The sequence below is a fragment of the Odocoileus virginianus genome, unplaced genomic scaffold (genome assembly GCF_023699985.2).
Source record: "Odocoileus virginianus isolate 20LAN1187 ecotype Illinois unplaced genomic scaffold, Ovbor_1.2 Unplaced_Scaffold_3, whole genome shotgun sequence".
In the NCBI taxonomy this organism is placed as follows: domain Eukaryota; kingdom Metazoa; phylum Chordata; class Mammalia; order Artiodactyla; family Cervidae; genus Odocoileus; species Odocoileus virginianus.
Genome location: NW_027224265.1, coordinates 4,320,316 through 4,335,540, shown reverse-complemented (window position 1 = coordinate 4,335,540; position 15,225 = coordinate 4,320,316). Strand labels below are relative to the sequence as shown.

The window sequence follows — 15,225 nt, the reverse complement described above, 5'->3', positions numbered from 1 at the left end:
ACTTTATTCTCAACAACACGAGTATATTTATCCATTTGGTCTATCCTGCAATACATACAAAATGGATTCTTTTAAATAGAATTACAATAAACCAAAATCACAACAAACCACGTAAATTTTAATATTTCTTTGCAATTCTTTTCCAAGAATAGTTTTCTGATTATATCCATTTGAAATAGTTTCATTATTTAATATAGGTTCGTTGTCTAAATCAACAAAGGAAAAAGAACTAAAAGCAAGGCTTTTTTTTTTAAATACTAAAACCTGAGGTCAGAGAGAACCAGAACAAAGGACCTTTCAGAAATGGGCCTTTGACTTGTAGCCTAGTCACTCATCAACAAATCTTTGCCTAGACCCTACCTACCAAAATTCCCTTCCCCAGTCACAGAGGTATGGAAAGTCGTTTGGAACAGCGCCACTGACTTTTCCCTCCTGCAGAGCACTTGCGGAGCTCAGTGATCGACCGGAAAGACTTGATAATCAAGAGAGTCAAGCCCAAACCCCAGCAGGGAGACGACATCTCCGTGCTGGACGTGGAGCAGCAGATCGAGGCCTTCCGCAGCCGCCTGGGCCACGTGCTGGGGGAGCCGCTCGTCCCGCAGCTGCAGGACAAGGTGCATCTCCTCAAGCTCCTGCTCTTCTTTGCTGCAGACCTGAACCCCGACTCGGAGGCCTCCCCATAGGCCCGGAGCAGCCCAAGGTCATCCGAGGCCCTGGACACCAAGAATACCTCCTGAACGCCACCTCCAGCTGCTTGGAGGTCCCAGAAGTATAGAAACTAGTTTAAAATCTAACAGGACCAAACCTACCTTATTTATCTGTAGGCTATGATAACTTTCTAACTCTTTAGTAGACATCTTTAACAACCCTGTCCTAGCCTCTTCTCAGATATGACTTAAATACATACGGTGTATATATTTTTTAATAAATTATTTATGTATACCTTTTTTGAAACAGGTAGTACTGTATGCACTATATGTTTAACATTTCCATTCAGGATGTGAAAAAAAGAATCCATGTGCTGAACAAATTCTACACATCAATGTTACGTCATTCAAGGTACTGAGAACCGGTTTCGAAAGAGAAATGTTTGTCTCCCTAATGGAAAACAAACATCCTATATTGGACCTGTGATATTGCCTATGAATTTGTGGCCAGTCTACTAAGACCTAATGTAATGAAGGGGGATATAAACAAAAGTATTGAGTGTGCTGCAAAAAAACTGATGTTAAAAGGATACAATAAAAAGGCAATGGTGTTTCAAAACATCAAGTGTATCATGCTTAGGTTTCATGACTGAGTAGGCAGAATGGAATAACTTAATGAAAAAAAACTTCCATCTACATTTGAGAAAGTAGTAAGGATTTTTATTGTCAAAACAAGTAAGAGATACAAGCATAACAGAAGACACAAATAAATTAATTCTGATCATTTGAGACTCCAGGGTGCCTCTGGGGGAAGGTCAGCTCAGCTCCTTGAGTAGACACAATAACGTCCAAAGCAAAAGACAGCAGGAATGGGAGACAGCGTTGAAGACAGTGGTTGTACATGTACACAGTGAAGAGAAGTGAAAACGTGGCTTCCCCAGTTCCTTTCCTCAGTGAGGTACATGTTTACAAAGGTATGAGGCTCATTTGAGGGGAAAATGATTGCAGACAGAAATATTTTAATTCTTCCACCTCCCAGGAAAAAAATTTTCAAGCCCTAGCCTGAACAAGAAAATCAAAATAGAGTGACACTAGTTTCATATGAACCTCAAGACTATATCCAAACCGCAGTTGCCACCTCTTTTTTTAAAAAGTTTAACATCCATTTATCTATAGCAAGCCAGTAGACTGAATTTTCTCCTTAGGAAGTTTTCAACCAAATGGAAGTTAAATTAATCTCACTTTAAAGTGCAACAAAGGATATGTTAAGACTAGTGTTTGTTCTGTGACACGCAGAAGAGAAGCACCCCTCCCGCAGCACGGGCCCCAGAGGTCCCAGAGGAAGGGCTGGCTGCGGGACTCAGGGGCCCGTGAGGTCCCCCAGAACGCGAGGAGGCTGGTGCCAGCACAAACGGGGGGTCCCTGCCCGGCTGGCTCCAAGCTGCACCCACATCTCCAGCGGGTCTAGGGTTCCCTAACAGCAGACCGGAGCACCCAGCGCCAGCACAGCCGCGAGGGCCGAAGCCGCCTGCACTCGTCCGCGGACGTCCCTACGCCGTGGTCTGTCCATGCGCATCTGGACAGTGCTGAAGGAATCCCGAAGCCTTGGTTTTGGAACATTGCAGACAGTCACCTAGTAAGCGGTGGCCCAGTTCTAGGGAGGTCCCCATACATCACTGCTCAAGTTTAGTCTAAAGCTAGAGCAATACAAAAATGGCTTTTCCACACAAGGATAAGCTTTGCACTAATGTTTCGCAAAAACCAATTATGTCTCCTCCTAGCCTCAGTTTGATTTTCACAAAGACAAAACTTTTCCTATGTCATAGCCACGGTAAAGGGAGCTGGGCTCGACACCCTCAATGCAGCGTTCCTGGGACAGAAAGCTCTAGAAGCCAGTGGGTGTGAGAACATTCAGGTCGCGGGGCTTGAGGCTGTGGGCCCGCGGCAGCTGTCTCGTCCCTTCCGTTGCTGGGATGTCCATCTTGGGCGGCTTGGACGCTGCTGGCTCCTCCGCCCTTCGGGCGGCTTGTGCGCGCATCACTTCCATTGGAGAAGGCTTCTGAGCTCCTCGGTAGGCTTGGATGGCAAAGCCTCCTGCAGAAGCAAACCACAGAGCAGACGATCTCAAGATCTGCCAGCAGCTACCAGCATACGTGGTCAAACGCCTGCCACGCTGCCTTCTTTAGTGAAGAGGGTACCTTACCTGACTCAGACTTCTGGAGCGATCTTGGTCCAAAGAGGCTCCATTTATCGGTCGAACTTCTGTCTTTATCCCCGCTTCCAGAATCCATGGTGCTAAGACTGGGGCCAGGTAAGGCTGTGGAAGAACCAGAAGTGAACCAGCCTCTGGAAGAGAAAGGATAAGATGCCAGGTAACGCATCCTTTTGCTACAACTCTAGAAGTGGTCCCTGCTGAGGCCAGGGACCACCAGCTCCCCCTCCTGACTTGGAGGCCACGGGCTGAGCTCCCGGTGTGGAGGGGACACTACCCTTTCTTAGCCCCAGCTGCTGGGGTCCGGGGAGGGGCTCACCTGGTCTTCTGCTTAGGAGAGGCCTGGGGACTGCTGCTCGGGGTGGACTGCGTGGAGGCTGGCTGCCTCTCCTCTCTTGCTGTCTCTCCACTCTGGAGCTTTAGTTTCTGCTCACATGGGTTAAGGAGAGAGACTTTGTAAAAATCAGAGCAAATACAAAACAGCTAAGTTAGGGTGTAAACAACCTGGTTCACACTAACTTCATGAAAAGAAAATGTTAACAGGTGCAGTCATCTGGATGACAGGACAGATATCCTTCAGGCTCTGCCATCTAGATAAAAGTCCATCTTTTAAAAACATGTTTTCATCAAATACATCTCAAGCATCTCTGTACTAACTTCACACCAGAGCTTCTGACTTCCGCACATTTACAGCCAGTAAGTGGAGGAGCCAGCAGCCCCGCAGCAGGTCCTCCTCAGCTCCCCTCCCTGCTCTCCTACGCCCAGCCTCAGCACGCCACTCTCCAGCTCAACGCTCCCTGTGCAACCTCGCCCTCCCGTACCCAGTCACCCCGGTGCTCTGGGTGCAGTAAACGGGCGCCTAACAACAGACCAGCAGTTTCCCGGGGGAGACAAGCGCCTGGGGCAAGGCTTCCACACGTCTCCACGCCCCGTGGCCAGTACGCCAACGCCCAGGCTACGCTTCAAGTGCCCATGTGTGAATCCTCTCCATCCTCAGCACATGACACTATGTGAGCTGGCATCTCAGCCATCCTCATGTTCTACTCCTATGGCCAAGATGCAGATGATGTGCCAGATTCAGTTCCATGATTACATGGGGGGAACTGTGCAACTGAATTCAGACTGACACTTAACCCTGGAGAGTTCTCAGTGTCAGAGGCTGACCGTGCTCCTCTCCAGAAGCATCTGTCTTGTCAGAGCTTCAGCTGGACACCAAGCCAACCCTGACTCCCAGACAGCACGGTTTTAAGTGTAGTGTGCAAAAATCATCCGGATGCTCATTACAAAATGCAACCATCGTCTACAGCGTCTTCTATCTCTGCCACAGGCCACTAACTCTACATCATTCCTCCTCCTATATATTGTGTATCATGCCTCCGAGTAAGCCCCTGCAGGAGCCAGATTCTCAGAAGATCTTGGAATATGAGAAAGAATCCACAGGGAATAGGGTATCCAGAGATTTGAGCTCAGATACTATGGATGTTTAAATACATAACCCCAGACCCCTGTTTCTTCATTTACAAAACACTGGTAATAGTGTCTATGTCAGAGGATTAAGAAGATGAAGTGAATATGAGTGCTTGATAAATCTTAAAAGCAGCATTAATTATAAAGTGATAGTTCCTGAAAGAAAATCATTTTATTTATACAATTATTTGGTCATTGTTAACCTTACTGAAGGGGCTTCCTAGTGATAAAGAATCTGCCCGCCAATGCAGGAGATGTGGGTTCAATCCCTGGCTCTGGAGAAGAAAAGGACAACCCACTCAACAGTATTCTTGGGAAATATTGGGAAATTCTCCTGGGAAATCCCATGGACAGAGGAGCCTGGTGGGCTACAGTCCATGGGGTCACAAAGAGTCAGACATGACTTAGTGACTAAACAACAAAAGCCTTACTGACAATTCATTCGTTCCAGTTTTAAAAATGAAAGAGCAAAAACATCCCAATTCTACACTTTAATTTTTAATTTAATTTTTAAAAATTAAATTAGAACCTGACACTCCTCCCCAGCCAGCGTTACCTCTGCTGAGGCTGCCCAACTCTTTCTCACCCTCGGTCGCTCACTAGTACCCAGAGTGACCCACATTGGCTCTGTTCATCATGTGTTCACACGGATGAGCCCAGAATCTCATCTGACCCTCCAACCCAAGCTTTATAGACAGATAAGCAGAAACGATGAGGTTAACAGCCCAGCTAAAGTGCGACCACTTTCCAAGGGGACTACACGAGCTCTAAATTCCTCATTCAAGTCTCTCCCCACCACTCTCCTCAACCCCCAACTAGCTGAGCTGGTAACTTGTGAACCTCAGCCAGGCTCAGCCATAAATGATGACGGTTTGGTGTGTGTTCCATCCTAGGAAACAAGCTTACGTGGAGTGCTTCTGCCACTCGAAGGTACTTGGTCTCCTCAGTGGTGAGGCCCTTGTGAGGGGTGTAGCCAGCATCTCGCAGCCCTGCCTGTTGCTCAAAACGCTGAATGTTCTCCTGGGTCTGTTCTGGGGACAGAGGAGATACAGTCACGGCCACCCCCTCTCCCATCGAGACCTGGGGGAGATCAGCAGATATCCACTGTTCTCCTCGGTGCAAGAGCTCACACTGGCCGTCTGAGAGGGGATCCCCCAGACAGGCGTCGTAGCAGCAACTCTGAATCTCCCACAAAGCCTCTCTGAGCAGAAGGAAGCCTCCCTGACACCAGCTAAAGAGCAGGCTACTCCTAAAGAGACAGCCAGACGACTCCAGGAAACTCTCCTTACCGTCCTCTCATCTGTACCCCAGGACATTTCCTGTGTATTAATATTTAGAAATGCAACACGGAAAAGGCAGCTGACATGCAGAAACAGGGCAAGCTCTCCAATACAAAGCTTTCTCGGACAGACTCGCCACCCTCCCTAAGACCTCTGCCCAGAGAGAAACCAGGCCACATTTAGGCCAGATACCACCAGGGTAGCAATTAGATCCAAACTGGAGAGAATGTGCCTTGAACTAGCCAAGGTCTACTGATGCAGTGTTTCCCACGTCCGTGTGCAACTGTCCACCACAGTGCCGGGCACGGCATCTGGTGACCTCATCATCAGTGTCAGCGATACCTTGGACAGCAGTGGGGTTTTTGCTTAATCTGTACAATCTACATAATACACCCCTCATGGATGAGAATGTGGCAGCTGTGGACCAAAAGTCCAGATGCCACAGGTCCTTTATGACTTAGTTCTTCCCCTTCAAAGGGACTAGTTTATTTCCATCAGGAATAGAAGCAAGGGAAAACATACACACACACTAATGTATAAAGATGTTTTCTAATCTTGCCAGGCAGTCACCTGAAAATTTTAAAAGCAGGAAAGGACTTCTTAATGAATACAATACACTAATTTAAATGCAGCTTGTTTAAAAAAAATTTTTAAGACTATAGCAACATCAAAAGTTCATGGCAGTATTAACTGGGAAAAATAAAATGGTTTATTATACCTGCAATTATATAAAAATATGCTTACAGGTGGACACAACTAAGCCAAATATAAGTATCTGAGTTATAATAATATATATGATGATGTTTTATGCTGTTGGAAAGCTGTGTTTTCAATAAAGAAGTTCTACTGCACAGAAGAACAATGACTAAGCTTCTTAACACTGCCAGGACACATTCTCAGGGTTGCAAAATACAAGCAGTAGCTGCTGATTCAAACGGTGCATTTCTGTGTGAATAAGAAAAAAGTCCAGGTAAGAGTTTGGACTTTTGGTTCCTGAGCGAGTTCTTCAGGAATTGCCCAAGGCTAACTGACACCCTCCCAGAGCACATAAACAGGGCTTCTGACTTCCAAGATGCCCTGCCCTGGCAGAGGCTGCTGCTGACAAGCAGAACTCTGTATACTTCCCACAGCAACTAGAAGGACCCTCCAGAACCACTGAGTTTAGATAACCTGTTAGGATTTTTTTTAATTCAAGCTATCTTGTTTCTAGTCTTATCAGGACCATAAATCACATATTCTTAAGACTAAAGACTGGGGCCTCAAGGTCCAGGAAAAAGGAACAACTCTGAGCCATTTCATTTAAAAAAGTTAAGTGCAGGGCAGGCGGGCCATGCCTCGGTGGGTCTCCTTCTCTAGCAGAGCCCGAGACAGCCGCAGCCGCCGCCGCCACCCCTGGCCACCAAGCGCTGTGCTGTCTAACCCTGCCGCCTGCTGCCGGCCAGACCCCCACCTCGTGGAGGGGGCAGAGGCGCCACAGTTGAGACAACTTGCCCGAGGCCACGCTGAGGCACAGGGGGAACAAGGCTGGAGCGGAGCGCGGCGGGAGCGCCCCTGAACGAGGCGCGCCGCTGAGCGCTGGGTAAACCTCCCACCTCAAGGCAGCTTCAGCACTGGTACCGCCAGAGCAGCCAGGCTGAGCCGGCGGGGCTGGTGAGGAACTGCGGCAGGCTGCAGGAACCCCGCTCTCCCCCGCCCCCCTGGACTCTATACCCAGGGCGCAGAGGCTTACTTGTGATCAAAGAGCTCATGATGACGTGGGTAGCTTTGGCCTTCACCACAGGGGCCTTCTCACTGTCGCTGGCCGACGGCGGGGCCGGGGCACGCGGGGAGACGCCGGGCTCTCCCTCCTCCACCTGCTCAAGATGGGGAGGGGCGCGTGAGCCACACACGGCGGTCAGCCTCAGCCCCTCCTCCGGGGCGGTCAGATCCATGAGGACATACGGGAAAGGGGCTATCGTCCCCACCCGGTTAGATATAGGATGCACAGCGACAACACATGTGACATGATGCAAAGAGCCTGTATTTATATATTCATAGATGCGGGAGGGCCAGAATTTGCAGCTCTGGGCTTTACTGTCATCCCAGACTGTGTCCAATACACTGTATTACCATGGCCCTAAGGATGCAGAAGAAACACCTGTTACTAACACCTGTTGACTGTGTTCCAAGTACCATGCTTGCTTTGGCTTAATTAATCACTGCATTTACTAAGTAGTTCTGAAACTTTGCCAAGGACCAGAATCCACTGGAGGGCTTGTTAAACAGACTGTTGGGCCCCACCCGGAGGGGATTCAGTAGGTCTGGGTTGTGGCTCAAGAATTTTATTTCCAACAAATCCCCAAGGGATGCCGATGCTGCAGGTGCCTGAGGCCACCCTTTCTGGGCCACGGCTCTAAAGGCCCAATATTGGCCTGTTAAAACAAACTGGAAAGTCTACACAGCCCGTCATCTTTAACGTGAGAGCTGGAGCACGCTGCCCTCCTTCATCTCAGCACTGGACCCGGTAGTCAGGGCTGACTGGAAGCAAAGAAGTGGGTTTCCTCTTTGTTCTCTGCTTCTCCAAAGGAACTGAGAAGAAAGATGGTCAGAAAGGAGGGGAGTAGAAGGAAGCACTGAAATATCGTATCCCTGTTACAAAACAGGATTTAAACTTCTCAGCTACGATCTAATGAACTCAAGTAAAACCTAAACCTCTGCTTCCTCACTTGGAGGACAGCTGAGGGTGGGGACGCGGATGCCTAGGGTGTGGAGAGTTAGGACCAGTGTAAGCATGCATGCAGTCGGGCTGGGTTCCCGGTGGACAGCGGCTGTTCCAAACGTCAGCTGTCCCAGCTAGTGCGCAGTCGAAGACTGGACGCACATTCTTTGCCTCGTGAAGCAAGTAGGAGCCTTCACAGATGAAGAGGGTGGTGGGCCACCTTCCAAGCCCTAAGCTCCATCAGGAGCCGCCCTGGTTTTCTGCTCCAGTCCCGCGAGTCTGCTGCTTTGGCGTCCCAGGCAGGATGCCAGGGCCCTTTTCTCCTGGTACTGCCAGCATGTGTTACACAGAAGTCTCCACCTCAACAACTGACTGGGTCCAATTTTACTGGATGACTAATGTAGGCAATGTGCCCTGGAGCTGCAGGGGGCTCCTTCATGGCGACTGCAACAGGCACCCCATCCTGAGAGCCTGACGGGGCGGGCGGGGCACCCTCAAAGAAAGGAAGACTCAGATACGGCTCTACCGAGAGGGGTGGGCTGGGAGCCGCAGTCACAGCGTCGGCTCCACAGCAAAGACGGGACAAGCCTCCCCGCTGTCTCTTCTCTGACCCCACAGCAGCGCCGTGACAACTTTCATCTCTCAGTATTTACTGACACGCTGGCTCGGGGGTGGGGCACAGGCTGTTAGGGGCTCACCCCCGGGGCTGCTTCCACGGGGGCTTCACCTGCCCTCAGGACCCGAGCGGTCACAGACTCCGTGGTGCTGCGCGACTGTAGGTGCGGGTGAGAATCCACCTGAACTGGGCAGGCCTCGCTAATGCAGGCAGTGGGGCCGCCTTTCTGGCATCTTGGTTGTTGGGAAGTTAGAGGTGAGAGTCTGGAAGCAGAGGCTCCAGTAACACGCCTGCAGCCAGCACGTAAGAACCATGAGCCCAGCTGCACAAAGGGCTCTGAGGAGGGGCGTGTGCCTGCGGCGGAGGGCCGACGGGGCGGCAGCTCCCCGGGGAGGGCACCCGAGACAGGAGGACAGCAGGAGGAGCGCAGCGCGTGTTCAGGAAAGAGCCGATTTTTAATCACTCAATGAACAGCTTTTTGCCACATCCTCCTCTAGATCCGGCAGATGGAGTACACATCAGACACGGCCCTGCCCCCTGGATGCTAACAGAGGGTGACAGTGACACAGCAGGGACGGTGATGGGGATCCAAAGTACACTGGGGACCTGAAAAGGAGGGGTGACGGTTTAACTGGGAGGACAGAGGAAGATCACAGAAGGGACTGAGCTAAGACTTAAAGGATGCCCTCTGTCAGGCGGATGGAACAGGACAGGGTGGGGACTGGGACTGCTCCAGGCAATCGGAGCAGTGACAAGCAAAGACTTAGGGGCATCGAATACTCTATTAAGTACAAGAAATCTTAGGTAAGTGGCAAGGTTGGATCACGGCGTCTGGGGGGCGTGGTGTTCAGAGGACCGGGATCATGCAAAGCCAGACTAAGACTAAGGAGCTTGGACTTAATACTGTGGCGATGGCAGGGCGGGTGATGGGAGAAGACACGGCCGTTCTAGTTTTGAATGATACAGGAAAAGAGGCCCACTGACCCCACAGAGAACATTACCGTGTACAGAGAGGAGCGGCTGCCCCTTTCGCTGGGTGCCAGGAGCCACCGACAGCTCCAGGAGCAGAGGAAGGAGAAGGAAGGGGTTGGGCCTGCCAGGGCACTCAGCAGGGTCAGATACCTTGGCGAGGTGCTGATACTTGCGCTCTGGAATCACTGGCTTCCAGGGGATGCTGCCCATGTCCGATGGAGGAGGAGTCATGGGCGTAGGGTCCTCGAGGGCATCATCATAGCTGAATGCCCGGCGGTACATCCCGATGGGCAGGGACATCTTGCCTAGAGGCCCACTAGGCTCAAGAGCTAAGAACAGAGACACCAGTCAGGATGGGTTCAGCAGCTGAACATACTGGTAGCTTTAAATTAACTCGTCTGTAGGCAGGAAGGCTCTAAAACACCTCTTCTGGGACAAAGCAATAGCAGCTGGTTCTGGAAGAGAGAACCCGGGCAAGGGAAGGACACCAGACAAAGCCCTTCCTCTCAGCCTGCCGCTGTGGATGCTCCACTTCACCCACACAGCGGCCCTAACCCATCTTTATGGACTAGGGAACAAACAACTCAATTTACCTGAGCCAGGTCACATAACTTCAAAGTGCACTAAGGAATCAAAACCCAAACCCACCTATTTCAGAGCTCGTATTCTTTAGGCCACAGAAGCTGCCCCGTGGCAATCCCAAGCACCTCAACTCAGGTGAAACTGAGGATATGAAATCTGAGGAATCCCCTGGCAGTCCAGTGATTAGGACTCGGCGCTTTCACTGCTGAGGCCCCGGGTTCAATTCAGGGTCAGGGAACTAAGATTCCACAAGCCTCATGGCCCGCCCCTGCCCCCAAAAAATCATAAAGTTTTGTTCCCACGTTATATTATGGATGAGTAAATGAAGGCTTAGAGGAGGCAAATCCTGTCTTTCCTACCTCACCTCAGAAAACAAGAGCAATATGACATGCTGGACTCACTGGATGTCCAGCAGCATCCAAAACAGTTTCAAATATTCTTTATGACTCAAAAGAGCAGAGGCAATTTCCATCCAGAAACTACTGACAATCACAAAGCACTGCCGGCTGACCCTGCTATTCCTGTCCACTGGAACGCCCCACTGTGACTGCCCACCTCAGGAGTTCAGCTCTGCCAGACCAAGGAGCAAAGTTCACTGCTTGCAGATCCTTTCAAACCAGGACTAATGCCTGAGCCTGCCTTCAAGCTGACATTCTCCTTTTGCTATAATTACACAATCACTCTCTCCAAGACGTCAACCAGTATGGCAGTTAAGTCCCAAACTAGCAAAGACATTCTACGTAAACAGAGCGGGACCAGCAGTTACCCTTATTATTATGATTTACAACAATTACCAACAAATCCACAGAAAGAAAGTAGTCGCCTGCAGCTGGGTGGAGGGAGGAGCCACAGCAGGGATTAAGGCATGACTACTAAAGGGACAAGGCTTCCTTTTGGGAGGAAGATATTCTGGAATTAGACAGTGGTGATGGTTGCACAACTTTGTCACTACACTAAAAATCTCTACTGACCTGTTCATTTTAAAATGGCTGAATTGTATGGTATGTGGATTATCTCAATCAAAACAAACACATAACCAAATAACAATTACCAAGTACCCTTCCTTGTAAGCACTTACACCCCTCATCTTTTCTAATCCTCATTAAGTAGATATTCTTCCCCTTTTCCAGCTTGGGAAACTGAGGCACAGATCTTAAACTAAACAACACCCCACTAGCAAGTGTGAGGTGAAATCAGCCAGCACTCACACCCTCCATGCAACCCTCCATGCTCCCCACCCTACAAGCAGTAACCTGGTGCATGCAACCCTGGGGCCCAGATGCCCACAGGGAGTTTACAGTCATCATAACCACAATGAAAGACAAACGGAAGCACAAGCTGACGAAGTCTGAGACTCAAGACGGATCTGTATCGAAAGACAGAGGGGAGACTCCTATCCCTCCACTTAATTTGGGAGCAATTTCACAAACATCTTAAAGACATCCCAATAACCTTCCTAAAAATAATAAAGTCAGGTAGTATTTATGAGGAAATATATTCCCTAGTGGTTCAGCTGGAAAAGAATCCACCTGCAAGGTGGGAGACCTGGGTTGGATCCCTGTGTTGGGAATATCCTCTGGAATAGGGAATGGCTACCCGCCCCAGTATTCTGGCCTGGAGAATTCCATGCACTGTCGCAGAGTCAGACATGACTGAGCTACTTTCACACATATTCCCATAAATAGAAAACAAAAATGTTTCTGGGCAGTAAGTGACTATTCAGTATTAACTTTTGACTCTCATTTATTTTATGTTTGATCTTCACAGTAACCCTGAGAGGCACTATCACCTACACTGAGAATCAAAAATTGACTCAGGGACTTCCCCGGTGGTTCAGTGGTGAAGAACCCACCGTCCAGTGCGGGGGACACGGGTTCAATCCCCAGCCAGGAACTAAGGTCCCACACGTGACGGGGCAACTAAGCCTGTGCGCCATAACTAGAGAGCCCGGGCCGCAACTGCTGAGCCAGCGTGCTCTGGAGCCCATGCATGGCACAAGGCAGGCCTGCAGGGGCCGCAACGGGAGAAAGAAGCCCGCGCACCACAAAGACCCCGTGCAGCCAGAATGATGAAAAACAAATTTTAAAATTTTTTTTTAAAAGTTGAGTGATTCAGATTTTAAAAATCACTAACCCTTCCCACTAAAACAGTCCAAGGAAGGATCAATGACTTCACTAACCCAGAAATTACCACCCTGTAAAGAACCCAGGACTCATTAAATGTTGCAGTGAGTATTCTCATAACTAAGTTCAAGTTGCCTTGAAATCAGTCTTTTTTGCTTTGACTTTCATTCCTCCCAACCTCCTACCTCCTCCTCACAAAAAAAAGCAGTGAGTTTAGTCATTTTGGTACAAGAACTACTCTGAATTTTGATTTGATACATAGGAAAGTGACAAATTTGTCATACCCTCAAGTGCAATAAGGGTGCTCTTTCAAGTTAGATTTTGGGTTCACACCCTGGGTGGGTTAATAAGATAATAAGGTAAGATTTAATGTGATAATAAGATATTAATCAGTTAATAGGATTATATTAATAAGATAATAGATTGGCATCATTTAAAATATTAAGTCTAAATAGCAGAGAGTAACTATTTACATATGGTTCAGAAAAAGTGGTTTCTGTCTAGTTTAAAACCTTAAAGGGTAAAACATAACTTTACCAAAAAGAACTAAGTTTACCAGGCACTTCTGGTTGTCTTGAAGCCATTGAGACTGGGATCCAGGTGTTTTTCCTACACAGATTTTGAGCCGAGTCCCCGCCACCTAATAAAAATAACAAAGGGTATTTTCTCACAGCGAACACTAAAGACTAGCTCCAATGCTGTTCTTTCAACAGGCACAGAGTTTCATGGCTTCACCATGTAAAAGAGCCAACAAGCAACAAACATGCCAAGGGAGCAAACAAGGAAAATGTCAGAGGACTCGGCGTGTCACTGATCTCAACACCCACGACAGGACAGACACCAGGCACAGTGAAAGGGTCCCCTTACCAGAGAGGTGATGTGACGATTATGCCGACAGACAGGTATCAATGAGGAACATTGTCCAGCTGCTGCAAATTAGCAAAACTGCTCAGGAAGAGTCCATCCATTCCAGAGGTTCTGAGAACAACAAACAACCAGCTTGGCACAGCCCTGCAGAGTCTGCCAAACATCTCCCTGTATTTCATGTTTTTGCCATAACAACCTAGAAAGAGATACTATACTCATTACATTTTTCAGTTAAGTTAGGGCTCAGGGTCAAAATAACCTGACCCGCAGCAAGGGGCTACGTTTGTTGATCAAGTCAAAAAATCCATTCCTTGTTGCTAGTACTGATACTCAGACAACCCTTATCTTGTGTTTTAACCCTTGGAGCAATCCTGCAAAGTAGGCATTGTTTACTCCCACTTTAGAAGAAAGAAACTAAAAAGGAGAAGTGACTTGTCCAAGGTCACAGATAAGCGGCCCATCTGTAAGGCCGATTTCAGCCCCATTTTACCGAGGAGTTCAAACAAAGCTCTGAGGAAGCCGTTATTTGCTTTTCGACTTGCTGTACTGCCCCCCTCTATCCTGATGAAGCTCAGAGGGCAAACTCGTAGTAAAGAGCATCGCGGAAGCCAAAGTTCGTCAACCCCGGAGTCCAGGGAGCGTTCCGACGAGGACACCTCCCCTTTCGCTTCCCGGGGCCGGCCCTTCCCCCTCCCCCGCAGAGCTCCGACTTCTCCTTTACCAGAGAAGACAACGCCACTAGGACGTGAACGGCCTGCGCTGACTCAACCGCCTCTTCCACCCAGCGAAGCTAAGAAAGATTGCGGAGATCAGGGGCAGGGGCTGGCTAAAGATGAAGGTTCCCCGGGGCAAGGCAGGTGGGAGGCTGGGGAGCTGGAGGCGAGGATGCGTGGTCCAGGACTAGGCCGGCCTAATAGAGGCCAAGCCCGGTGCCCGGGCTGCGGGGCCGTCATCCCTGAGAAACGCCGCGGCGGGAGGACCCCCCGAGGAGGCGGAGCGAAAGCTGCGCGGTGCGGCCGGCCAAGCTCTGAACCTGAGTAAGCCAGCCTGAGTGAGGGCACCACGAGGCCCCAGGCCCCTCCTAAAAGCGGAGCCCGAGCCCCCGGAGGGCCAGGCCCGGCTCCTCTAGTTACCTTTCCGTCCGCCGCCGCGGAGCTGCCTGCGGCCCGAGCTCCGGGACTAAAGAGGCTCCAAAGACCCACGTCTCTCGAAAGGTTGTTGTGCAGTCCGGATCCAAGCCATGGTGTGAGCGGCGCTGTGCCCGAAGCGACACAGAAGGTCCCAGACGCTAACCTGGGAGGGAGAACAGGATACCAGCGGCCGGCAGCCTCCCTGATAAACTCTCCCGAGGCTGCGTCACTTCAAGCGAGACCTGGCAGGGTGAAGGCGGGGCTCGGAGCATACTGGGAGTTGTAGTCCACAATCCGGAGAGTCCCAGGACATTACGGGCACTGAGGATCTTGGGGCCAGAGCTTCGTGTGTCGAACCCGCCAGCTCCCAGAAGAAAAGCACCTCTTGACCAGCATTCTATGCCTGGGCCTGTGACAGGCTGAGGGCAGATTGAGATAGCACGGTAAACGGAGACTCTCAAACCTTTTTCATCTAGGGAAGATGAGGTTCAGAGAGATGTGAAGGCACTTTGACTAAGAAGAGGTGAAGTGAGCAGGGACCCTCTTCCAGGAACTGCTGGGTTCATATTAGTAGCAGGGTTCACACTTGTAAGCAGGACCAAAACGGAAGCAAGCAGCACCTGCCTCCTCT

General features: G+C 49.8%; 2 protein-coding genes across 9 annotated transcripts in view; one reads left to right on the top strand and one right to left on the bottom strand.

The window, feature by feature from the left end:
• Positions 1–1,268, top strand: part of SIMC1 (SUMO interacting motifs containing 1) — a 69,882-nt gene extending 68,614 nt beyond the window's left edge. For both annotated transcript variants that reach the window (XM_070462318.1, XM_020908360.2), the window contains one exon: positions 439–1,268. In XM_070462318.1, coding sequence (XP_070318419.1) covers positions 439–683 — 245 coding nt within the window. In that variant the 3' untranslated portion in view covers positions 684–1,268. The remainder of the gene's footprint in view (positions 1–438) is intronic.
• An 83-nt stretch (positions 1,269–1,351) lies between these two features.
• KIAA1191 (KIAA1191 ortholog) lies at positions 1,352–14,686 on the bottom strand. 7 transcript variants are annotated; one of them, XM_020908363.2, is made up of 9 exons: positions 14,598–14,686; positions 13,465–13,660; positions 13,154–13,237; positions 10,043–10,221; positions 7,336–7,462; positions 5,233–5,357; positions 3,179–3,285; positions 2,851–2,993; positions 1,352–2,741 (listed from the first exon to the last, which is right to left on the bottom strand). In XM_020908363.2, the coding sequence occupies exons 3-9, from the start codon at positions 13,179–13,181 to the stop codon at positions 2,533–2,535; spliced, it is 918 nt and encodes a 305-aa protein (XP_020764022.2). In that variant the 5' UTR covers positions 13,182–13,237; positions 13,465–13,660; positions 14,598–14,686; the 3' UTR covers positions 1,352–2,532. The 7 variants fall into 7 exon arrangements, with proteins under 7 accessions (XP_020764022.2, XP_020764024.2, XP_020764020.2 ...); XM_020908365.2 differs by having other exon boundaries at positions 7,336–7,459; XM_020908361.2 differs by having other exon boundaries at positions 13,465–13,575; positions 14,598–14,684.
• Positions 14,687–15,225: the final 539 nt, after the last annotated feature.

What these genes read in the sequence shown, in the direction of transcription:
- KIAA1191 (XM_020908363.2), bottom strand. Translation starts at nt 13,181, where the DNA reads ATGGCTTCAAGACAACCAGAAGTGCCTG. An exon ending in AGTATCAGCACCTCGCCAAG is followed by an intron (nt 7,463 to 10,042) that starts GTATCTGACCCT and finishes CCCCATCTTGAG; the next exon opens with CAGGTGGAGGAGGGAGAGCC. An exon ending in GCTCCAGAAGTCTGAGTCAG is followed by an intron (nt 2,742 to 2,850) that starts GTAAGGTACCCT and finishes TTGCTTCTGCAG; the next exon opens with GAGGCTTTGCCATCCAAGCC.